Source organism: Mirounga angustirostris, unplaced genomic scaffold (genome assembly GCF_029215605.1).
Source record: "Mirounga angustirostris isolate CCGP_5_RB_7025 unplaced genomic scaffold, mMirAng1.0.hap1 SCAF_11, whole genome shotgun sequence".
Classification (NCBI taxonomy): domain Eukaryota; kingdom Metazoa; phylum Chordata; class Mammalia; order Carnivora; family Phocidae; genus Mirounga; species Mirounga angustirostris.
The window spans coordinates 34917563-34942325 of NW_026991719.1; the positions used below are offsets into that span (position 1 = coordinate 34917563).

The 24763-nt window shown below is 55.8% G+C and overlaps 1 protein-coding gene across 15 annotated transcripts in view; it reads right to left on the minus strand.

Annotated features, from left to right (window-relative positions):
* Positions 1-24763, minus strand: part of BCOR (BCL6 corepressor) — an 86025-nt gene that overhangs the window by 4263 nt on the left and 56999 nt on the right. For 9 of the 15 annotated variants that reach the window (XM_064573924.1, XM_064573926.1, XM_064573925.1 and 6 more), the window contains exons 2-14: positions 22777-22902; positions 21370-21448; positions 17573-20413; positions 16821-16874; positions 16155-16341; positions 9816-10076; positions 9094-9438; positions 8126-8451; positions 7510-7764; positions 2915-3081; positions 1594-1739; positions 1074-1151; positions 715-871 (exon numbers count right to left, since the gene is read on the minus strand). In XM_064573924.1, coding sequence (XP_064429994.1) covers positions 715-871; positions 1074-1151; positions 1594-1739; positions 2915-3081; positions 7510-7764; positions 8126-8451; positions 9094-9438; positions 9816-10076; positions 16155-16341; positions 16821-16874; positions 17573-20413; positions 21370-21448; positions 22777-22862 — 4982 coding nt within the window. In that variant the 5' untranslated portion in view covers positions 22863-22902. Of the gene's footprint in view, positions 1-714; positions 872-1073; positions 1152-1593; positions 1740-2914; positions 3082-7509; positions 7765-8125; positions 8452-9093; positions 9439-9815; positions 10077-16154; positions 16342-16820; positions 16875-17572; positions 20414-21369; positions 21449-22737; positions 22903-24763 lie in introns of those variants that run through there. The other 6 variants (XM_064573930.1, XM_045876346.3, XM_064573929.1 and 3 more) reach the window with 4 other exon arrangements.

Genomic DNA, 24763 nt, shown 5'->3' on the forward strand with positions numbered 1-24763 from the left:
CTCAGTGCTTTGGGGAGTGACGCCTTTGAGGGGGAAGGTGTTACATTCCTTCCGTACACCCTGCCACACTTTATGATTTCTATTACGCATAAAATGTCCCTGTAGCAGCAGACGTGTTTACAACTTCGGAGCCTGAGGAGGATGTTACTCATTAAGCACCTGTGTCAACCCACAGCCGAAGAGTCGTGCACACGCCCCCAAGGGATTGGTCATCTGCGGCCCAATGGCCCAGCCACGGGGGCAACACTGGGTCTAACCAAATCTGATGACACTCAAGATCCCAGGTACCATATAATGTTCTTTTCGGTCTTACACGAGAAAGGGGTCTATCACCAGAGGCCAATAGACCTAAAGTGCCTTGGAAGGTCCCTACGGTGGCCTGTCGTGGGGGGCTCCTAAAGAAGACCCCTTCCGAAAGAGTTCAGTGGCCTAAGGATCCAAGCTGCCCCAACTCTTCTGTGAAATTCCAGCCACTGAATTCAATGTCCTTTGGGCTTGGCGGGGGCGGTCCCTGATACGGGCAGTTAGATCATGCTGTACTACCCCCCTCCACACCTTATCTAGAAAGGATCTACTGCAGCATGGGGTTCGTGGGATTCATTCACCCACCCACCCTCATCTGCTGAAAGGGGTTTCTAACTCCTGCCCGCCACCCCCCCCCCCCCCCCCCGCAGCAGCCCAGCTCGTTCTCAAGCACGTGATGGCCATGCTCACCCCTGAGCGACGGACACTTGGATGTTATAACATGGTAAGAGGGGGCTCTCCGAAAACTCAAATTCAAACACATCGCTGTAGGCCTCATCGTCGTCATCCTGGTCCTCTGGTCCCGGGGGGTTCGCTAAAACATCATATCCACTTTCATCATCTGGTTCTAATGGAGGGCAAACAAGAGAGAAAGAAATCAGCAAGCTGCCGTGAGAGGTCAACTATCGTCAAGAGAGGACTCTTTAAAAATTCTTGCCCAACTCAGCCCTGCTTACGGCACCCACTGCCCGCCACCCCTCACCCACACCAGAGAGAAATGTTCTGTAACTCATTCACTTGCCACTGAACAAAAAAGGACAACTGCTCACCACACACAGAGCTGCCATAGAACTCCCAAGAGCCATTGGAGTCTTCGTCACTTCGACCCTGTAGGTCGTTTAAATAATCTGGAGAGAGAAAAACAAGATAAAGCCCGCTGGGGGGGATGAAACGCTGACCGCCGTAGGGGCATGTCCCTGTGAGGGCGGGCATGTCACTTCCTGTCTACCCCACAGCTGGGCGCGCTTCCAGTTCCCTGTTCTCAGCCACATGGGACCGGACCTACATACCCGTCCACCTGCCTTCCAGACAGACGGACCACCCTTACTGCCCCTGGCCCACCAAAAAGGCTAGACTGGCAAGCTAAGAATTTTCTCAGCCCTCACAAGACAGCACGTATCTCTGCTCTGAATTATGTATCCGTTCTTTGATAGACTAACTTTCCCCAGCAAGCGTCACTGGGGGCGAAGAAGGGTGGGCCCCGTGAGGGAGGGGTAGTCCCCGCACAGAAGTGTGTGAAGAAACCATCTGAATGGCTGGCCTAAGACTGTTTCTTGAACTTTGTCGTACCTGTTAAGAACTTTTCCATAAGTTCGCTGTGGGTCATTTTCATGATGGTTCTACCTGAGTACGTAGCCAAAGTGGGGTCAGCACCATAGGAGAGGAGCAAGCGGACAATTTCCAGGTGATCGTTCTCAACGGCATCATGAAGAGGTCTAGGAGAGACCCGTCGCAGGATTAAGCCTGTGCCAGCCTCTGACGTCGGGGGAAACCGGATGTGCGCGCGCCAAGCCTCCCAGGCACACCCCTCCCCAACGAGGTGTGCCACTGCCGATCCGGATAGGGAAACGGAGGCACGGCGAGGGGCCTGAGGTCAAGCCACGACTCACTCTACTGTTAGGTCTACACGTAACCCTTTCCAAGGTAGGTGCAAGGGACTATTTCAAGCCCAATTCTCAAATGCAAATCGATTTTAATCCAGGCCCCAAGGAGGAACTCAAGCTAAAAAGAAACCGTTTTCAATGAACTTAAGTAGTGACACAGACTGGGGGAAAAAAGAATTTATGGCGGGGGGGGGCCATAAACGGTGGCGGGAGAGAACCACACCATTGTGGAAGCCAAAAGATCAAGCAATTGTTCTACCGTTAAAAATAAATAAAATCCTACTCCTTTTTAAAAAAGAAACTAGGTACAAAAAAAGCAGAGCCTCTCCAGAAAGCCGCACGTCAGCAAGCTTAGAGATGAACAATCACGCCTCTGGCCCAGGAGCAGAGTCCCTGGGGTGAGGTCTCAGGAGGGTACAGAGTTCTCCGGCCCGTGTCCACTGGGGTCAGAAGACTGCCCGCAGTCCCATCCTGAGGGAATGCTATTTGGAAACCATGAGACACCAAATACCTTGCGGTCTGGCTAATTGTATGCCTGTCAGGAAAGCCCTATGCCCCGCCTCCCGGCTGCATCCCACACACAACCAGGAAAGACGCCTGGGCTGACTCCGACCTGGGCCTCTGACCCGAGGTCAAGGACAGGGTAAGGGACAGGCCCAGGGATGTGGGTGGACACGGCAGCTCCTACGGAGCCAGTGGCCGTTGGCCCTCTGTCTGTATTCCTGAGACTATCAATTCACATGTATTTTAAATACGCCCATTTCCTAGATGCTGACCAAGGGTGCAGGGGTTAAAAAGCAACACTCTCAGTTATTCACACAGGCTCCGACATCTTCAGGGCCTTCTGTCCGGGGGAGCCTTAGTAATTTTTAAAGTTCCATCTACGTTTGCCAGAAAGGTCTGTTCGATTCCATTCTAGAAGACTCCACCATCAATGTGCTTAGGTTATCACTCTCCACTTTTCCTTCTGGGGTTTTCCGCGTGCCCCGAGAACCACCGTCACTGACCTGGTTCCGTCCTGGGCACTGCAGTTGACGTCTGCGCCGTATTCGAGCAGGTGCCGCACGATGTTGAGCCAGCCCCTCGCACAAGCCTCATGCAGGGCGCAGTAACCCGCGTTATCTCGATGGTTCACGTCACAAATCTTGTTCTCCAGGCAGTACAAGACCACCTCCTGTGGGGGGGGCATGCCATCAGACCACTGCACCAGGAGCCCTGCAAGGGCGACCTCGCCATAGCCTGGCAGTGCCTGCTCTCAGAGGGCATGCACCCCCGGGGCCCAGAGCCCACGAGCAGCGTGGGCCGGCGGTGGGGGGGGGGGGCTGGGGGGGAGGCTGGCGTGCTGGTGAAGTGGCAAGAGCACGTGTGATGGAGTCAACGGGTCCATTCAGTAGGTGGTAGTGGAGAGAAACACAAGTCCAGATAAAAGCGTGGATGACCGATGCACAGAGATTAAATCAGCCGAGAACATTCCTTCACGTAGAGAGGGGAGGGATGGTGGGTTAGGTTAGCCGGGTCCTCCCACGCTCCTGCTTACAGGGTAAGTAGCGTACAAGACAGGCACTCTCTTTGCACCACATCGAACATCGAGAAAGGACACCAAGTGCTTCAGATAACCTCACCCTCTGTTTGACCTCGCGCCACCCCCCTGGGAACAGAATCAATATATAATATTTTCATAGTTACTTAAGTTAATGACAGGGATCCGAAAAACCACACGCTGCAACCTACACATCTCGAGAACTAAATAAAACAAGTTCACCGTTCCCCCCACCGTCTCAGAAGGTATTCTGTGTCAACGGTTTGCATTAGAGTCACTGTTATTAATCTGACTTCTTTGGCGTGTTAAAATATTAATATGAACCGCTCCCGGTAAGCAGAGCAGTAATTTATTCAATGTTTTATTACCTTGATTAAGAAAGTTTTCAAACACACAGAACAGCATTTGCCACCAAAAAACACATGACACTGTTTTCCCACCAGTCATGCCCAGCAGAGAGCTGTCAGGTTCCCAGAGCTGGGGGTAGGCGGGGCTGGCCTACACGCGGTCTACTTGCAGAGGGGGAGGTGGACGGGGTCAGAGCAGGCCTCCCTGTGACAACTTTGAAATAACTCATCTGTTAAACCCCAAACAGGGGTCATTCCAGCCACCCGCAGATGTAAGGTGGGCTCTGCAAACCTCCTGGGCCCTTCCTGGGCCCCATCAATCAAAAGTGACCAGTTAGTTGGGAGCTGACTAGAATGTTCCATATGCTCACCCTGTGAACCTAATGTTGCATGCTGGTAAGCCCGGCCACTGGTGTTCTGTTGCCTCAGGTCACCGCGGCAGCTCCCCTCCAAAACAGGAGGCGGAAGAAGGAAGGCATGCCCACACCACAGATGCGTTTCTTCGTTCGGAGCCCAACCTGCCAGAAAGCCCACAATCCTCCGGGCTCCCAGGCCACCTGCCCCGAGCCCTGGTATCCAGGATACCACATGAAGCTGCTGCTCTTTTCGCAGGCCCTCACTAGCCAGACTCGAGTGGACGGCTGCAAGCTAATGAGTTGTGTGCCCCAGCCAGGGAGAGGCCTCGTCACGTGGCTCTGGGAGCAGGTCTGAGCGCCACCGACTGCCGGGCGCAGATCAATTTCCCCGGGCCCCGGCGGCCTGCCTGGGGTCCCAAATAAACCCAGGGTTTATTTGCTCTGACAATTACGGCCTTCACCCGGAAGCCTGCGTCGCTACCGGGCTGCTTTGAGGGTACCTCGAAAGGAAAGGACAGCCAAGCTGGTGGGTGAGTTGACTCTCCTTTCCTGGAGGGCGGCAAGAAAGGCAGCAGGCCCCGGCCGCCCACGGGGCCGCCCTAACTGCCCTGTGCTGTTCATAGCACTTCTCAGTTTCCCCAGATGAGGATGTCGCCTGTTACCCCACAGTAACCTGCGGCACAGCAGGAAGGGAAGGTGGTACTGTTCTCATTCCACACTTGGGGACACTGAGGTCCAGAGAGGTTGAGCCCCAAGTTCAATGAACATTGAGTCCTAGACCTACAGCTCAAGTCTTCCGGCAGCCGGTCTGCGGGGAAGATTCAGAAGGCCCAAGGGGGCCCCTGTGAGAGGGACCAATCCAGCTGCAATGAGCATCCTGCGAGGCCCAGTCTGTTAGGGTCAAGCGGGCTGGCCAAGTACACCCTCCTCGCTGAGGGCCGGGGGGAAGGGGGCAGCGCCCTCTAGACCGGCCACTGCTGTCAGCCACAGAGACACTGGCGAAGGGGCTGGGCACATCTGTCTACCCACCACAGTTCGTGGCTTCTTCTCCACACTAGAAGTGGGAGTGTTTGAAGGGCAGCCCACCCATTTCCAAACAAAATTAAACTGTTTTCATTGGACAATTCTCTGTTAAGCGGCTATAAGCCGAATGCCATTAACCGCAAAATGTAACCATAAAGGCCATAAACCCGACATTGTTAATTAATTAAATGCCTCATTAACTTTTTTAAAAACATGATTTATTCAATTCATAGAAAATTTAACCATCACCACTAAACGCACAAGCATGTGGTTGCACACTGGCGTTTTAGCCTAAGAAACAGAAGCCTTTTTATCGGGAGGGAAAGCTTCGAGTGTCTCCAGCCACGCAGGTGGTCTATTTAACACAGAGGGTGTTTCTGAACCTTAAGGACCAGATAACCACAACACAAAGCTCGGACAGCCTTTTTATGACACACAGTATCTCTAGCTAAGCAGAAAATCACAGTGGTAAAGACTAACTTCTGGAAGACCCTCCCAAATCAGTTCTTTCGTAAAACATGCCTTTCCGGGGTTAAACAAATTGCCCTTCAACTTTCAAAGATTTAGACTTCAAATCTTTAGACTGCGAATCTAACTGACCATCATCCCAACAATTTAAAATTCTGCCCAACGAAATTCTAGAAAGTCGGGAGTTAAAAGTCACTAGTTAAATGTTCGCCGTCAAACCTGGCAATTATGCAACTTACATACTGAACTTCAGGCGTGAAGGGAACCCGCCCCCCGCCCCCCCAGCTGTCCTGACATAAACATGTCCAAGGCTTCAGGTGCCATCAAAGGCCTGGTACGTAGCTTAAAAATTCACGGATCGAGTAAGTGGTCCTTGGTCCAGGCCTCAGACCCACCGGTTCCACAAATCCACAAAAACCAAAATGGAAACTTCCTTAAAGGACCAACAAGCGTCTCCTGAGGTCTCCGGTGCCAAATGGATCAACTGTTGGAAATGCCAAGATCAGAGGCGAAGCAGGGAGCCCCGCCCTCCTGCTCTCCCGCCTCTCCTCCAGTGTTTGCCAGGAGCCCAGGCCCCTCTTCTCAACCACGACCAATCACGAGCGAAGGAGCGATCGCTGGGCACGCAGGGTCTAGCTCAGCAGCGGGTACGGTATCCGCCCCGTCATCCTAGGTGCTGCAGCTCTCAGCTCACGGGAGGCCAACTGGCTGCCATGTGGATTTCACCCCCCCTAACTAAAAATCATTCCAGAGAGTTCTCTCCAGGCAATCCAGAGATCTCCAGAAGAGGCACGTTGGTACAAGCAATAGCACATTTAACCGACCACCGAAACTACCCCCAAACTAAGAAATCGCTACTGCTCCGAACTTCCTATCCAGTCATGCCCGGGGAGGGAGATAATGGCGGGCGGGGGGGGGGGGGGGGGCGGCACCTGGGGGTCAAGGCGGTCACACCAGGAAGGGCTCCCCCACACAGCTGGCCAGGGTGTGGGGGCCGGGACCCCGGGCCAATCCCGTGAGCCCTCAGGCCAGCACAGGCCCTGCCCCGGCAGCCCTCGTCCACACCTCCATACTCAGCCTGCTGAGCCCCCTTTCATTTCCACCATTCAACTCCCAGAGGGCTGATGCCAGCATAAAAAATGCCTCTGCCCCGTGGGCTATTACCTCACAATTTCATCTGACAAGTGTGGTGGGGGAGCGGCGCAGGGCAGAGGGGGTAATCTATCTCTCAGAGGGCAACTCCAGCGAGAGCCGGTCTGGGAGAGGAGCAGGGTGGGGGAGGGGGCGGTGACTGTTAGGCACAGCCGGAGGCCCTCCTCTCCTCTCCTCCGCAGCCCTCAGGCTCCCCCCCTCCATGGCCCAGCCCTCTCAGAAAAAAAGACTCTTCGGGTCTGCCCCCCAAGCCCAAGCCCTACCCAGACATCTCCCGCCCGCTCCCAACAGGGGCACCGCTTTGCCCGAGAAACAGCACAAGCAACCCAAAATAGAGCTAATAACTTCTCTCCCCCTTGCTAATCAGAATCCAAAAGGGCTCATTAAAATTCCCCCAGTCGCCAAGCCCTGGGTTATGTCAGATTTTATATCAGAGATAAGTGAGCGAGACTGGAGGATGCCGAAGCAGCCTACCTGCCTGAACACGAAGTGAACATCAGAGAGGCCTTTCTTTTCACATGGCGACTGAACAAGCCAGCCAAGAGCTGGGAGCGGGGAGCGCGAGTGGGGCGAACACAAACATCCTGCTGGAACACCCAGCCCAGCCCCGGATAAGGAGGGGGGCTGCGCTCTGAGTCCCTGCCCGGACCCCCGCCGGATGGGGCGCCTCCACCCCCCCCAGCCCCGAGGAGCCAGGCCCCCGCAAAGCCCCTCACCTCATAGCCGAGCCTGGCGGCCCGCTGCAGAAGGGTCTCGCCTGCGTTCTTATTGACGATGAGTCTCCGGGCTTCTGGAGGCATCGGGCGCGACTGGGTGGTCTCTGGAGGGGAGCTTGAGCGTGGCAGCTGTGAGGACTGGGAAGCCGGCAGCAATTGTTGCAAACGGTCGAAGGGCTTCTGGTCCTGCTTGGCTGGTGACAGATCGTAGTCGGAGCTGGGCTCGGGCCGCTTCCGGAACCTCCGGACGGTCACCTATCACAAAACCGGGCGGCGCGCACGGTTAAGCCCGGCTTCCCACACCGGCTTCTCTGGCCCTCCTCCCCGAGTGACAGCCCTGAGCGGAGGAAGGAACTTTTCCCTTTGCTTTTGTTTTGGGGGAGAAGAGGGGGTGGTGCGGAGGGGCCCTGGGCGAGGGGGGAAAGGGGTTTCATTCTTACTAGTTTGAAACTTCATCGCCACCCTGGGGATTGCGGGGGGGGGGGGGGGCCCGAGAGTGACATCTGGGGGAGGCACGTGGGTAAAGGGAAGCTCTGTCCCCAGAAGCGAAGAGGCTGCAGGCAGACGGGGTGTGGTGTCCCACAGGCCCAGCGGGGAGCAGGGGGGCAAAAGGTACCTTGCCGTCCGTGTTCTCCACATAGTAGTCTCCCGTCAGCGACAAGCCCTGCCTGGGCTCCTGAGGGATCAGATGCTTGGTTTTGCACAGTCTCTTCCCGGATGGTTTCTCGCTGCTGTCGGTGTATTTCTGCAGCAGGGAGGCCGCCTGGCAATCCTCTTCTTCGTCTGTGCACGGCACATCTGTCTTCTGGCTTTCTTTAATTTTCTGCTGTTTGGCAGGCGGCCTCGAGGCTGGCGTGCAGCTTGGCTGAGTCTGCTTTTTGCCGCTTGCATTGGTGGATGAAAGGCTCTTCATGGGCGGAGAGCCGGAGAACACAGGCAAGCCTAAATCCGGAGGGGGTGGCGGGCGGGAAGGAGGGAGGGCGAGAAGAAGCGGGCGTTACACAGTTGTAGCCGGTGCGGAAAGAAAAGCCCATTGTTAGCACTGATCACTGGAGCGGCTTCAGTTTTTAAAGATATACCAATTATGTTTCCAAAGCATTAATATTTTAATTATCCCACATTCAAACCGGCAAATAGGTTAACCCACAAAACGCCAAACGGCCCCAAGTTTCCTCAAAGGACCGGGACAGGAGGGCAGGAGTCAGCCCTTCCACATCTCCCACCTCCATCCACGGGGTGGGTGGGTGGGTGGAGGTGGGGAGTGGGTGCTCAGGACCCGAGGGAGCGGACACAGGCTCAGGCTGGACCAGGGCGCTGGCCAGCCCCGCGGGGTCGCCCAGACATCCCCTTCCTGCCCAGCCCCGGGCCCCAGGGTGAGCCGGAGCCAGGAAGACAAGCTCCCTGCTGAGCCCCTCACTGTACATTCCCCAGGGCAGGGCAGAGGCTGGAAGGACCTCAAAGGAAAGCACCCCCTGCCTGCCACATCCTGGTCCGTCCATTTCTCTGGTGCTCGGCTCCTCCCGGGGCCCTTCCCCACGGAAGGTGGGTGACCCGCCCTCCAGGAGTGGGGTGGCCTCTGCATACCTTGGTCATTGTCATTGGATTTGAGGGACTCCTCCGACCAGCTTCGGTTGCCTTTGGCCTCAGCCCTTTTTCTGCCAGGTTTCTCTTCGGGGCTGTTAGTGCCCTGGGCGGTGACCTCAGGCTGAACCGCCTGGGTCACTTCCTTCCTGCCCTGGCGGCCAGCTTTGCTCTCTGCGGCCGACACCTGCTGTTCCCAGCGTTCTCTAAGATGCAGCAAGTGCCGTTGCTTTTTAGGATGGAGCCCTGTTAATTCAATGCACACCTTCAGGTTGGTCAGCTCACTATAATGTGGGTCTTCTAAGTGGTTAGAGGAACTGTTTGTCATTTCCCTCTCAGGCCAGTCATCTAATGGAGAAATAACTACAAATTAATCAAAAAGCCCCCTGGGGGGGGGAGAACAAATTGTCTTACGCATCGCTAATAGGGGTGGGGGAGGGGAGGGGGAGTGAGTGGTCCCTGCCTCTGCTTGAGCCGGTCACCAAGTCTCTCGGGAGGGGACTTATTCATCTTTGGCCATCTTTGGGCTCGAGCTCCTGCATCTGGCTTTGGGGACAGGGGAGGCGTGAGCGGCTTCCCCGGGGCTCCAGGGCAGGAACGGGGGACCTCCCCTGCTCCGCACGAGGGACTCCCCCTGGGCGTCCCCGCGGCTAGGGTGGGCAGCACAGCTCGGGTCTGGCCACCTCCGGCCGCATGCGCTGGCCACCGAAGCCGGCCGAGCTCACCTTTGGAGACCCGTCTCCGCTTGGCCTTCAGGAGAGGGTCCTCCGGCAGCTCTTCCACAGTGGTCTCAGTGTGGTTGCTGTCACCTGAGACTTTGCGCTTTCTGTCCAGCCGGAGCGGGGAGCTGTGTGGCATGTCCACGGCCGCCTGGTCAGCGGGTGGCTCGCTCATGGGTTGCCTGTCCATGAAGTATTTCTCCACAGGAAGATCTTTGTCCTCTGGAGCCTCAAAAGGGTCGTGTTTGTTGCCAGCACTGTATTCGCCTGGGGGGCGGGCGGGCGGGGGGGGAGACAGTAGTACAAGGAATGAAGGCCCAAAGGTCACTGTGAGAAGGCAGGACCTCTGTGCCCACGGTAATCTGCCACCAACAGACCCTTCTCTGGAAGACCGGGGGCCTCACACGTTGGAAGCACAAGGCCCGCCGAGACAGAAGGTCCCAGAGGAAGGGCAGCTGAAGAACATCAGCAAGTAAAGCAGAAAGTGGAGACGCCTACGAAGCTCAACTTTCTCCTTCTACCTTTTTGTAGTTGGGGCATGAGGAGAAATCGGAACATGAGGCATCGCCACCAGTTCGATGACACTTAGGTCTCTTCCGGGGCCCTTTCCCACAGGGGGCAGGTGACCCTGCGGCAAGAGCCAACCAAGCCAGGGCTGACCAAGAAATCGCTCGGGAAACATTTGCTGAGGGCGTTATTTTGAAATAAAAGGAAGGCCATGTAATAAAGAGAATAGCTCCTACATGTCATCTGCGGAAGGGACCGCATCCATGTCCCCTTGGGTCAACCGGGAGATAGTGAAGAAAGAGGGCTGGGGCGGGGTGTGTTGGCAGGCAGAGAAGCTGGGGGACCAAGGGCGACGGGAAGAGCACGGAAAAGCCAAAGGAGAGGCTTCCTGGCGTGCACACAAGGGTCGAGGGCAATTTCGAACTCAACCTGATTACCACGCATCCCCCTGTGTCTCACATCCGGGGAGGGGGAAAAAAAGCACACGTTAGCCCCCCAACACCTCGGTGACACCGTGCACACGCATGGGGACACCAGTTACCCCACCTGGCACTCCTTTCATGCCTTCCTTCACGCACAAGCATCCGAGGACATTCCACAACACCAGGCTCCGCCCCCTACGGTGTCAGGTGTGTCTCGTTGTGCTAGGTGGGCCCTTGCAGAGCTGCCCGCTCCAGGGCTCCCTAAGCCACGTGGGCTCCTCCCGCTCTATCTAGCATCGATTCGGGACCTTTCCTTAATCGCCTCAGCTCGACATCACGCGCTGCTGTTGTTCTAGCCCAAGAAATGGCCCATCGATGGTTCGGGTCACCTTCCTTCTAATACACAAGTTAACGCCACAGGCATCCCTGTGACGGTAAAGAGCGGGAGCCGGGTATCTGGGTAACTCTGAGCAGAACTGTGCGAGTCCATCTCGAGACGGAGTCAGAAACACACTCTTCATATGCCGACCCTATTCCTCCTCCGTTTCCCCACCACCACCACCACCCTCCTGGCCAGTTCAAGTATCACTCCCGCTCCTGACCGGCATAGCTGGTTCCCTGACCGGCTTTTTCTTGGGGGGGGCATCACCCCCATTTAGTGGTGGTCAGTTGGGTGTGTGTCTGGGGGCGGGGGTGGGATTTCTCCCTGGCCTTGGCTAGCCTGTGCTCTCAAGGGTGGAAGGACCCAACCATGTGGGTGTTCTGTCACGGCTGCGTCCCGACACAAAGCTCAGGGGCAGCCAGGATGCCCGCCGGCCCGCGGTGGGCCAGGGCAGGCACAGGGGGCAAGCCGTGACTGCTCTGTGACCCTCTTAACTGCGCTGGCAGTAACAGCGCTCCTTTACAGCTCGGCCCCCTTCAGCTGTAAAGCGGGACGATTACTGCAAGCTGCCTCCCGGGGGTGGGCTTCGTAAACACAAGCCGAGCCCAGCGAAGGGAAAGGCTGGGGAAATCACTTCAACGGACAGACGGACGCCAAGGCTGTCAGACTAGCTTGAATGTTAGCCCCACTGCATGCAATTTTAAGATGTGAGCCCTCCTAGTTAACACCATTTGGCGTCTCTGGTCGGCCTTCCCAGAAACCCCCGTGGGAGGCACTGGGGGTCCGTGTACAAATATTAAGAACCACCGTGTGCAATTTTAAAGTTAATGCAGTGTATGCGCCGTCCCCTCCCCCTCAGGTAGGAAAGAGGATCCAAAGCAGGTGATTTGAAAGCAGGGGTAACCGGGAGGTGATGGATGCCTTCTAGGGTCACAATCAGGCAGCAGCTTAGCCGGCGTGGGGCTCTGGCTATCTCTGCCCACACCTGAGATGCGCCCTGATCCATTTACACCTTTCTCCACCCCGATATTCCACTTCCACATTTTACACTTTAACTGCGCCTGGGTGGCTCAGTTGTTAAGCTTCTGCCTTCGGCTCACGTCATGATCCCAGATTCCTGGGATCGAGCCCCGCATCGGGCTCCCTGCTCCGCTGGAAGCCTGCTTCTCCCTCTCCCACTCCCCCTGCTTGTGTTCCCTCTCTCGCTGTGTCTCTCTCTGTCAAATAAATAAATAAAATCTTAAAAAATTAAAAATTAAATTAAGAGGCACGTCTTGCTCCGGGAGAAGGCTTTCCGTGCGTCTTCACCCTGGCTGCAAACGTCAGACCGTGCGGTTCATTTCGAGCCCGCCTGCCTGGCCTTTCGCTGCGTCCCCTCGCTGCACCACAGCACCCCAACAGAAAGACAAGAGCCCTTCCCTTCGGTCTCCTCATCCAGTAAAAGCTGCCCGAGGGCAGAGGGTATCCCCTCCTCACCCACCAAGATAGGGAGCAGAGACCCACACAGGTGCCCGCCGGTCCCGCTCAGCAGGGGAGGGCGCTCCTGGGCCTGACCTTCCAGACGGAGCCCTCCTGCCACCTGCCGCGTCCCCAGGGACCCCACGATGTGATGTCTGTGGCTCAGTACCAGGAACCCTTCCGCCGCTAAAGTCACGGGTCAGTGAAATCACCTGCCCACACAACATAGTTGAGCTGCCTTCTTCCCTGTTTTGCAAGAGGATCTTTCCCCACGCTAGGTGCCTCCCCATCCTTCCCACAACTCCCGAGCGTCTCAGGGCAAAGATCCCAATTTGACTCAGTGAAGGCCCGCCCCGGTCAGAATCCTCAAGAGCACCCACCGTGACTGCCTAAGAGACACATGGCCACCGGCTAAGCGACTCTGTTGTCACACACCTGATCCAGGGCTCAGCGATGAAGCTGTTCTAGCCACAGCTCCCGGGGTTACCCTTAAAAGCAGAGGAGGCAGAGAGCTAGACACACAAGGGTCCTAACCACCAGATCTACCATGGCTGCTACTTTCAGCCCTTCTACGAAGTGGGAAGGCATGTGCTCTCGGTCACTTGATGTAAGCAGATGTGAATGTGCCTGTGTTGTTCGGGGCTTAACACTTGCTCCCTGCAGCGTGGTCCCATGACTCACAATGCCTCCATCCCACGGTCATGGTCGTGCCATAGTGCCACCTCACAGAAACATCACCACAGCAATGTTTATGCCTCAGCAGGGCAGCAAAGCACCCTCCCCGCTGCAGGGGGCCAGCCCCCCTCCGGCCTCCCCCTCCCCCCGTGAGCCCTAAACAAGGCGGGAGGGTTCCCCATGATGGAAATTCCCTCCTCTGCACGTAACTATAGCGCCTTTAGCAAAGGCTAACCTTGTGGAAACTCATGCCCTCTACAAAAGGGGCACAGGGGAACCTCTGGTTCCAAACTCAACGTGGTTTACAAACATGCAGCTGCTTGGCCAGAGAGAAGTTTCCTGAAGTCCTTTGACTGAGGCTTCTTCCAGGTCCTGCCCAGGCACTGCCACGGAGTAGGTCCTGGGTCTGCCCCAGCCAAGTGGCTGCCAAGGGAGACCATCACTCCTGGTTCATGGGGGAAGGGACCGATGTCTCCTTGTCCCTCCCCACCTTCAAAATGCCACTGATGGTTCCTCTTTGGATAAACTTCCAAGTCCAAGAAGCCTCCTAAGGCATTCGTTGGACTTCTAAAATAAAAACTGAATCTGGCCACCCCGACTACCATAAAGAGCAGATGAAAACCCTGACTATTGTGCTTTCGACTTCATTCGCTCTTCTCAGGCCAGCCCCTCCCAACAAGGAGCACCCATGTCTGGGCAGCCCGAGGCCATGCAGGAAGCACCCGCCATCTTAGGAAGCTCCTGGAGTCTGCAGGAGGGGAGGGCTGCCCTGGAAGAGGGAAGGCATCTGGAAGGCATCCTGTATCCTCTTCACAGCCCCTGCCTACCCCCACCCCCACCCCAGCTCCCATGTGCTCACAGCTTGGCTCTCGGCCACATGGACCCCTGTGAGGAGAGAACCAATGTGGAGCAGGGCCCGAGCCCACGTGGGCTCAAGACTCCACGAGGGCCAAAAGGACAAGAAGACCCATTAATTTGCAGCCGAGTGGATCCAGCACCTGCTGTCCCCTAGATGAGGAGGTGACAGCAAGGACAACTGTTCCTCTAGGTTACCCCTCTTGACCAACCACAAACCACAAGCCCCCAGAAGACTGCGGGTGGTGACCCACCTCCTTCATTGCCCCCATCTTCAAAAGTGAGCCCCCACCCCCACTTTCCCCAATCCTTCTCCTGCCCTTGGTGATGACCTATGCCTTGCTGGGCCGTGTCCTGGGTCCTCCAGGAAAAGAGCCCATTGGTCTGAGCCTGAAGGGACTCAGGGGAGGGGAGAAAGGAGGCCTTTCTGAGTCATCTGGGCTCTGCTCTCCATTGACCAGACTGAGTGAGATGGACGAAGAGCAGCTACCTTGGGTCTGGCCATGTTACTGGAAACCCAAAGGGCAAGAAGACTCAAGGCTGGCTAACTTCATGCTCCCTTCCCTCCAGCCTACCTTACCCATTCCCTCTCCTCAGAGAGGCACCTACCCGTTAACTTGGCTTTGCCCACGTCGACCAGGTCTCTCTCAGAGGCTTCCCCAAGAGCTGGCACTATGGGCAAGTCAGAAAAAAGGGGCTGCCCACAGCGAGCATGAGCAAGGAAGAAAGCGTTCGTTGCTGCTTTACGCAAGAGCGGCTTGGACCCTCCATGTCCCCCTATCAATCCCCCTGAGGTGGAAGACAGGAAATCTTTACTCTAGGTACATCAGAGTCCCCTCCACTGACTAGCAACAAAAACTCCCTTCTTTCAAGACTAAAGTAAAACAAATTGGTCCTGGCGTGGCTTACCCAGAAACCTGGCCACAGGCCCTTGTCTGACCCCAAGGCTGGCGGGGGGGGCAGGGGACACGGAGGGAGGAGGGGTCTGTGCCCTAGGCAGCGAGAAGCCAGGACCACAGATTCTCCCAAACTCCATCAGGCGCCAATGAACACCAAACCCATGACGTCCAATAGCACAGAGCTCACAAATGCACCTCCCATCCCTGACTGTCCTGTGTCAGGAGGATTCCTCACCCACTGTCTCCTTGACATCCAGCCAGACGCCCAAATTCACCATCACCAGTGAGGTTTCCAAGGTCTAGAGCGGCTTCAGGTCCCCGAGCGTGCACATTTAAGAAACGCAGAAAAAGACCTTCTCCGCTTGCCACCCACACACCTTTATCGACCAGGATGTCTCGCGAGCAAATCCCACAGTCCACACCACAGTGGGGGACCAGCTGCTGGGCCCGAAGAGTGACTTGAGAAAAGCACTAGCTTTCTCTCCATTTTGCCTCCCCAACAGAATACAAACCCCCGTCTGGTGCGAAAAACCCCCTCTCGTTTATACCACGCCCCTGGATGGTGCTGTCAACATCTAACCACGACCAACAAACCCGCCACCGAAAATAATGATCTCATCTCTAGGGTGCCCTCATCAGCCTCCGTGCCATTTTAACAACACCTGTGCCTTTGGAGGGAGAATACGAGTACTCTCCGTTCCACGGGAGACTGTCACTGTGGTGGGTGGGCAGGTGCCTCTGGCTGGAAGTATCATTCCACTGGCACCAAAAAAGAAGGGCAGGGCAGGGCACCCTATCTGTACCCGCTACAAAACAGAACGCAGTGCACATGGCCACATTTCTGTCTCCTGCTGCCATTCTCCTGCTTAAATCGTATCAGACCGTTACTGACGACAGGACCGGTGTTTCTCTGGAAGAAGAGCGGTATCCCAGGAAATCATCTTTCACGGCTGCCTCATCCCGGGATGCCACCACGTTCGAACGGACGCTCGGCCCTTCCCCACTCGGCCGGCGAGAGCGGCCTGTTTCTCTGGGCTGCCCATGGGCCCTAGGGCCACAGCGGTGAACCGCTTGCCACCCCCTCCCCGAGCTCTGGGACCGGCGGCCCCCCCTGCTCACCACACATGAGCTGCCTGGGTTTACTTACATCTCTCATTGTCATTCTGGTCGGCAATGGCCTCTTCCAGGGCGACCGACTTTGGCTTTTTGTCCTGATTTCCTTTCAACCTGTCCCAGTCGGCGGGGCTGAATTTGCACACCTCGGAGTCTTTGGCTGTTGGGTGGCCACCTTCTCGCTCTTTCATCTCCAGCTCTGAGAAGCGCATCATTGCACGCTAGAAAGAGAATGGAGACGGGAAAAAAAAAAAAACACAACACCTTACCATAAAAGCTATTTCATTTGCCTTACCTTAAAGGAAAGTAGTTTCAAAGAAAAGTTTGCCCAAAACCAACCACAATTTATGATACAACTGAGATATTTTAAAACGTAATAGATAAAAACGTAAGAGTAGCTAAACGTAAGTAATCACACAGTCTTTACTCGTGAAGCCATACGTATATAGATATATATGCGCTGTGTATGCAAAGCCATGCATACACCATGGCACAGAGACAGTCTCTTTGGAAGGTAAGTAAAAACAAAACAAAAACACAACGCAAAGAAAACAAAACAAAAACACAACAGAAAAGAAAACAAAATGCACAATGAATAAAGACGACCATGGCCCACAAACTTCCCTTCGTATATTTGGAAATGAAATTTAACTCAAAAGGTTTATGTAAGATTCTAGTAATAAAAATTTGAAGAACTGACCTCACAGTAAGCAGCGGGTAGACATAAAATACTGTCCTCTTGTAATCCTTCCATCTATGTAATTAAAATGGGCACTCAATGGATCATTTAGATAACTTCATCCATTTTTATAAGCATAAACCAATTTTTTTCTTAACATTGCAACACAATTTGGCTTTATTTATCTTTTAATTAAAAGTAAAATATCTTAAGGAAATTCCTATACAACATCTATCATTCACTAGCAAATTAAATACATAACTCTATCCCTTTAAGCGAGCTCTCTCTCTCTCTTTTTTTTTTTTTGGTGGAAAAAAAAAAATTGCACGAATCCCACAGACATGCGGCTTCTACACACCTCCACCAAGTATCACATAAGGCATTCTAAGCGGCACTGCTAGGCATTATTCATTAACGTACAGTAATGGCAGAGAAATCAAAAGCAACTGATAGGTAAACGTCATGCAGTCTTTAGCTTATCCTTCGCCATCATTAATAGTTCTTTTAGCAGCATCTGCGTGGAGTTCTCTTAGTATCTACAGAATAACGGCAAGTATCCAGACACATGAATCTCCTAGGTGCTACCACTCACGTCCCCTTACTGGACACACGTCAATATATTTACGTGACCATAAGCTTCATTAACCAAATCTGCCCGGTGCCCTGCCCTACCATACTCCCCCAATCCTCTTTCCACATTAACAAAACAGAACTGACAACTGGTAAAGTCACTGAAACTCGGGGGGGCGGGGGGGGGCGGGGGGGCGGCTCACCTGCAAGGCGCGCTGCTCCCGGCTGAGCTGGCTGGAATCTGCGTACAGTTCGGTAGTGACACATTTGAATCGGTCACCCACGTAACCAGCGGAATTCGCGATTCTCTTGGCCAGCTTCGATGGCTTCGGTTTGAGAACTTTGCCATCAGTGGATTCCGCCTCATCGGCTCCATCTTTGGTATAGGTGGGGGTGACATCCACACTCGGTGGGGCACTGCCCACACAAAACGGTTTGGGATCCTCTTGGGTTTTACCAAAAGTTACAGCCGGGCCATCGCTCCCCAGAGTTGGTTCCAGGAAGGGAGTCGAGACTGGCAGCCCCAGGTTCTCCTTGTTGGTTCCGGCCGGAACGTTCTCCTTGCTTAAGCTGAAGACTGACTGGCCCGGGGCCTGTTTGAAAGCATAAGCTTCGTGGAAATCACTGATGCGCCCCAACTCCTCTCTCAGGGCGACGAAATCGCGGTGCGGCTGCAGGGCCGGGTCAGCCGGGGGCTTGGTGGGCTCGGCGCTCGGGCCCACGCTCTCGGCCGCGAAGCCCGGCTTGGCCGCGTTCGCGTCCGCTTTAGCATCTGGCTCCTCCCGGAGCAGGTCGACATAGACAAGCTTGTCGCTCTTGACGACAGTTTTCCCTTGATTCCAGCTGGGGCTGGGCTTTAGGTTCTTGTCGGAGGGGACTTCTGGGTGCAGCTTGGTGCTGCTGGCCTCCAGCATCTCGGAAAACCGGTTCCGGAGGGTTGGGTCCTCGTAGCGTCTCTCGTGGGAGCGGGACCTCCTCTCGGGTTTCTCCTCCTTAGTGATCTCTATGGGCGTGTGAGGTATCAACATGGGATGCACCATGCCCAACCCCAGCGCGTCCTGGTAGGTCACAAACTCCGGCCGGCCCGTGGGCAGCCCGTAGGGCAGTCCGGGCTTTGGGGCAAGGTGCCCAGGGAAGAGACTGCCGTTGGGCAGCAACACGGGGTGAGGGTAGACAGGTCCCTTGCCATGTAAGGAGAGGGGACTTATGGCGATGCCCTCGGGTGCCGGGTAAGGGAGGTAACTCCTGGGGTAGGGGATTGGTGGGGACCTAAACGCCTCGTTTGGAGACAGAAAGATGGAGCTTGGCGGGAGGCCGTTCTCGTTTGCTTTGAAGCTCGGCTCCGGGTTGCTGGCTTTGGCGCCCTTGCTGCTGGTGCTGCCGCCGTGCTTGGCAGGCGTGGCCGGAGGCTGGCCCACGTGCTGAATGACGGATGGCGTGGTGTCCATGGAGCTCCTGCTGGTCTTGCAGCCATCCGCGTTGGCATTGGGGGCCGGCGACGCGGAGGCCGGGCGGCCCGCGCTCGAGCCCGAGCCCGAGACGTTCGTGACCACGGCGTCCGTGCCGCCCATGCGGGGACACGATGAACTCCTCGGCTGCGGGATCGCCCAGTCCAAGGCCTTGTTTTTCAGCGGCAGGCTTTTGCCATTGTTCTCTTCGTTGGGGCTCGGCCCGGGCACCACCCAGGACGACGGAGCCGTGCTAATGATTTCAGATCTATAGATAGCACAGCCGTTTCCGGGAGGAGAGAGTGTTTCTTTCGGAATCTCACTTCCGGAGAGCACTAGGCCGCTGCCGGCCCGGCTGTGAACCAGGACCGTGGGAGCCATCTTTTTCATGTGGTCGGCTTTGGCCGCATCCACGTCCACCACTTTCGCAGACAAGTCCAGCGGCTTATCGGTGACATCTTTGGTGACCGTCTGCTTCTCCAACAGAGGAGGGGAGCCCCCGTCTTTTCTGTCTTGGCCCGCCGCTTTCCGGGCGTGCCCGGGAACCGGCGGGGCGCTCTCGGCCCCTTCCGGGCCCTTAGGGTACTTGCCGTTGGAGAGCCTGGCCGAGGGGAACTCACTGCTGACCGTCAGGTATGGCTTCGACAGGGTGACGGAGGGCGAGGTGGAGATCCTGGCGTAGTGCTTGTGAAATTCGGAGTAGGTGTCCGCGGCGGGCTGGGAGGGAAGGTGGACCCGGGGCGAAGGCCGAGGCGAAGGGGGCAGCAGGAGAGCCGTGTCGCCGGGCAGGCCACTGGTGACCGCCTTGGCAGAGGGCACCCTCGGCTGTTTACTGTTCTGGATGTGGGGATAGGCATGGGAGTCGACGGGGTTCCCGGGACTGACGCCCATCTTCCAGGGCAGGCTTTTGTCGGCGCAGTGGACCAGAGGTGGGATGGCCGGGGAGGCTGAAGGGGTCGAGAGCCTCATGGGCGAAGCCAGGGACGACGGGATGTGGGGACTGACGTAGTGAGGCGGCGGCAGGTAGAGAAAGCGCTCCCCATTGGTGCACACTGGAGAATACAGCGGCTGGGCCAAGCTGTAGGACTGCTGAGGTAGCAAGGCCTTGTACATGTTCAGTGAATACTTATTTGGCGAGTCGAGGAAAGGGTAGATGGCTGGCGTGGCGCCCTCCATGTAAGGATTGACCCAGGGCAGCCGCAGATAACTAGCACCATTGATGTTGAGAGGGCTCTGTTTGTCGCTGGCAGGCCTGTCCAAGCCCAGTGTTTCTGCTGTGGGTACAGCACTTTTTTGTATTCCGGGGGGTGTTTTGTAGATAGCACTGAAGCCATTTGGGGCTTTCCCGGAGACAGCGGAAGCCTCCACCGTCTCGGGGGTGTTCGGTTTGAACTGCATTTCTGGATTTCTCTCGGACGAGAACCCAAGACCACCTAGGGTGCTCGTGGCAGCCTCCCGACCTTTCTCCGAGCCCAGTCCACACAAGCTAGAATAGACGATGTTGCCGGGGACGCGCAGCCCTTCCCGGATCAGGCCAGTGCGGTCCATGCTCAGCGCAGCCAGGCCATCGATCCGATGGGCCGTAGTGGCATCCACCTTCGCAGAAGAAGAACATGGGCGTTACTCGCGGCGCTCCCTCAAAGTGGCAGGGCCCGTCCCGAGGAGAAACCGCCAACTAGTTCAATGTGACGTCAGCCTCAACATGTGAGCAGAAACGGTTAAAAAGAGAGGCTCCACAGGGTCCCCGGTCCCCTGCCCACTTATCCAAAAGCCTTTGCTGCCTGCCTTCTCACCTCGGTTCAACTAGTATCCTGAAAGCCTGTAAAAGGTTGATCCCTTTAGACTTGGGGCCCATACATTAAATTCAGCCATCTATTAACTCTGGAAAATTCACCTTCTCAGCAAAAATTCTCTGCCGCAACAGAGAGGACACCAGCTCTGCTACTCTCAGCACCACTCTCATGGGGTACCGACCTGAACGACCTGGACCTGAACCTCCCAGGCCCTTTAGGTTGGGGGGCGGGGTGGTGCTCACTGGGTTGGTTGGTTGGTTTGTTTTTCCTAGAGGTAGGGGAGCATGCTTATTTAACATAACAAGAAACAATCTTTGGTGGGATGGCAGGGAAGGAGGACTTTAGCGGTCTCATTTCTAAATCAATAAAGAAGGCCATGGGTCAAACTGTGGCTGTGTCTTTTGACTTCCTCTCCCTGCTGTCTGTTTCATATTTTACTGAAAAACGAAACCCTAAAGGTCTACTTGGAGGCTGGAAATTTATCCAGCTCCAGGGAGCATGGAGGTGGCGCGTGGCTTATCAAAGAAAAGGAGGCACCAGTCGCTACGGGACTCGGACATAAATGGCCAACGTGTCAAAAGGAGCGCGGGGGCCAAGGAAAGCTCGGGTGAGGGCCAGGTCCTGCAGAAGAAGCATCCCACTCAGCCCCACCCCGCCACACCCCTGCCCCACCCCCAAAAGGCCCTTTGGTGGCATGCAAATTAATGCACGATGGATTACAGACCATTGATGTTCAGACAGAAGTCATGAGTCTCTTACCACGTTGTGGTTCAAGGGATTTTCTTCCCTCAGTTCCAGTCTGGCCTTTGAAGCGTCACCATCATTTACAGGAATTTTCCTATTTAAAAAGGACACACCAAACTTCGTGAAAGCATTCCCCACTTAATCCATCTTTCACAGATCGCCCCAGAACAAACCAGTTTCTAATAACTCCCATTTCTCAAACCGCCCTCACCAAACCGTTCCTCCCCAATGGCCCCGAGTGAAAGCTGTCCCCAAGCGGTGCTTCAGCTGGGCTGGGAGAAAACAGAGGAAAGGCAGGCCGCCACGGGGACGGGAAATCCCAGATAGGGCCCCAAGCTGGCCGATGCAGGAACGAAGATCCTGCGCCGTTGTTTTCTCTAGAGAGGCCAATCTGAGCTCTGCCGTCCTAGCAGGCCCTCCGAAAGCTCTATGTGAGGACAGACATCAGGGAGGACGATGGCCAAAGGCCGAAGCGGAGACACAAGGCTGGCGTCTCGGCGCCAGCTGCACCAGTCACTTCCGCGCTCCTCACGAGGGCAGGCTTTCAAAACTTTTCCCCAAACAAAGTTAGGTCCCGTGTTCTACAAAACTGGTTTCCATGGTGATGATGAAGCCATATTGGAGTGCCTTTATCAGAATGACGGGGGACACACACGCACACGATACAAAGGTCAGCTGCTCCAGGCTGCAGAGCGAGCCGCACATCTGTGCTGCGCTGCTGCGGCCGCCCTGGGACTCGTTATCAGACAGCACCATAGAGAAAGCGCTCGGTGCCAACTTCCAAATCCCCAGGATCAGGTCGCTGACAAGCAGCGGCGGATACCCCGAAGAGCCGCTTCCATCATCTACTGCTCAGCTGCCACTACCCAACACTCCAAAATTACTGATTAGGGGGCCCGGCGGGGCTGTCGGGGGACTGAAACCGGGAGCCGATGGCCTCGCCCAAGAGGCCGCAGAGGACAGCGAGAAACCCGGGGCTTAAATGAAGTAAGGGGTGGCCATCTCCCCATTTATTACTGAGCAAACTATTTGTTTTAAAAGCACATCGAATGCCGATCCACCTGGGCCCACACTCCTGACATTTAGAGTTAAAGCAGCATATAGACTGGGATTAATTCTCCTTCATAAATATGAAATAATAAATTAAGGACGAAAGTGCACCGAAAGGCCGCTTTAGGGGCTAATCTTTTAAAGGGCGGCAATGCTTCGCTGAGCCGGGTTGCCTGTTAAAACTGTAAATCAAGGGCCGCCAGCTAGGCGGGAGATCGTTCTCCCCCACCCCTTTTGGGCCCACTGTGGCGGTGAGAAGATGAGGGGGGCTTCAGCACGGGCTCTGCTCCGGAGCATGCGGGGGGGGGGGGGGGGCGGGGGGTCAGCACCCACCCTTCGCTCCCCAGGCCTCAGCCAGACAGGCACATTCACCTGTCTTCGTTGATCCCACACATGCGGACCCTCTCGCTGTTCATCCAGCTGTGAACGTTCCCATACAGGGGGGTTGCTGAAAGCATGTCGTCTTCTTGGATGGCAGCTTTTCTTCAAGCGTCTAGTCTGTTTAAAAAAAAAAAAAAAAAAAAATCCCAGGAGGTTGAATAAAGAAGAGCCAAACAGGGAATCAGAGAGGCCCTCTTTCTAGGCAATGCATACAGAATGCAGAGTCCGGAAGGCAGGTTGTGCTCCATGTCCAGGAGTGAGGGAACACACCTGACCCGAAGTGTACAGGGGTGCCCCGCAACTTCCCAGCGGGCGGGGAGGTGGGGGGGGGGTCAAAGGGCCACATGCCACACCATCCACCATCCGAAGTAACCGCACACATCACCACCACCTCTCCTTTCTCAGCCTTTGGGGAACACACTTGGCAGCGTACGGTGCTGCAATCTTGGGGAGCCACGCGCTGATTCTTCTGGGGTCTAAGAGGACCAGGGCTGGTGGAAGGCACAAGAGTCCGGTGTGGCAACCCAAACTACCAGGTGTCCCCGGGGCTGTGGTGTGGGCTTCTTAACAGACGGAGGGTTACAAAGAGTCGGTGGGCTGGTGAGCCACCCCACCCAGCCCGCGATCAGATGAGGCACCGAACCCCGGGTGGTTTGGCCTGGGAGCTGCAGAGGGAGGCGGGTGAGTAATTCCATGACGCCTGCTCGCTGGGGACAAGAAATCATTAGTGAGTGCAGAAGTCTCAGCAGCCCAGGCTGCTGGGCTCCGAGCCACTGGCACGCTGGGAGCGGGCAAAAGCCACCCATTCTCCACCTACGGGGAGGGGGAGGCTGCCAGGGGCAGAGGAGGGGAGAGCACCCCTCCCCGCCCTTCCTTACCTTCTCTGCCCACCACCCCCACCCACATCACATTCTAGTTTGCTGCATGAGTGAAGGGTCAGGACAAGCTGCATTTTATTAACAGGATTATCACGGCGCGTGATTTATCCTCGTGCAGGATTTTAATTGCTCTTTGGAGGTTGAGCCGTTTCTTTTGACTGCGCTTCAGCCCATATCCTGCTGTTAAATGCTGGGTTAATAAGTAGGGGAGCCTTTAATGCCTGGGACCGATGGCCCTGGCCAATTCCCCGCGCACAAACACGTTGTCATTTCCCTGGGCCGGGCCTGGGCCGGGCTGGGCTCTCTTTACACGGGACGCAAGGCAGAGTGTGAAATCAGTGGTGTGCAGATCGTCGGGGGAACTTTTCTTTCTCCTCCCTCACACACCCACCCACACAGTTTCCGAAAGCCCAAATGTTCCCTAAGTCGACACATTTCCTTTGTTAGCAGGGAAAAATATGCAAATGCTTGCTTTTACACTTGAGCACAAGGAGCAGACTGCCAGGTCGGTGGGGCTGGAGGCACCAGGTCCGGGGACTCTTTCTGGGAGTAACTGAGGGTGGGGGTGGGGGAGCACCTGAATCCCAAAGCCAGGCTGGTCTATCCTTCTGCAGTTCTTTGTCCTAACTAGGCCTTTTGTCCACCAGTATCCCCGTCGGCCCCTATACATAGAACACCGTCTGTTAATCAAGAGCCACACACACAGACACGCGGCGCGGAGTTAGAGCCCAACAATGAAGCTGCTGGAGGAGGAGGAGGAGGAGGAGGAGGAGGAGGAGGAGGAGGAGGAGGAGGCAGAAATCTGCAGTTGCAGCAGGCCTGGTGCGATTCCGAGGGAGCGCCTTCTCCAGGAAGCGCCTCCTCCTCTTTCCAATGGGCTAGCCATGGTGCCCCGCAAAGACCAATTGGGGTCTTGAAGAAGGTTCCGTGGGGGCTCACGGGCTTCTCTTCCAAACCTACGAATTGAGTTGGGCGGGGGGAGGCCACCACTAGCAAGGGACAACCACAAGGCACATTCAAGGGACTGTCCCTTCCTTAACTCCTGCTGCCCCTTCTAACAAAGGGAAGACATTCTGGGTGGCCTGACGTGGAAGGTGGGG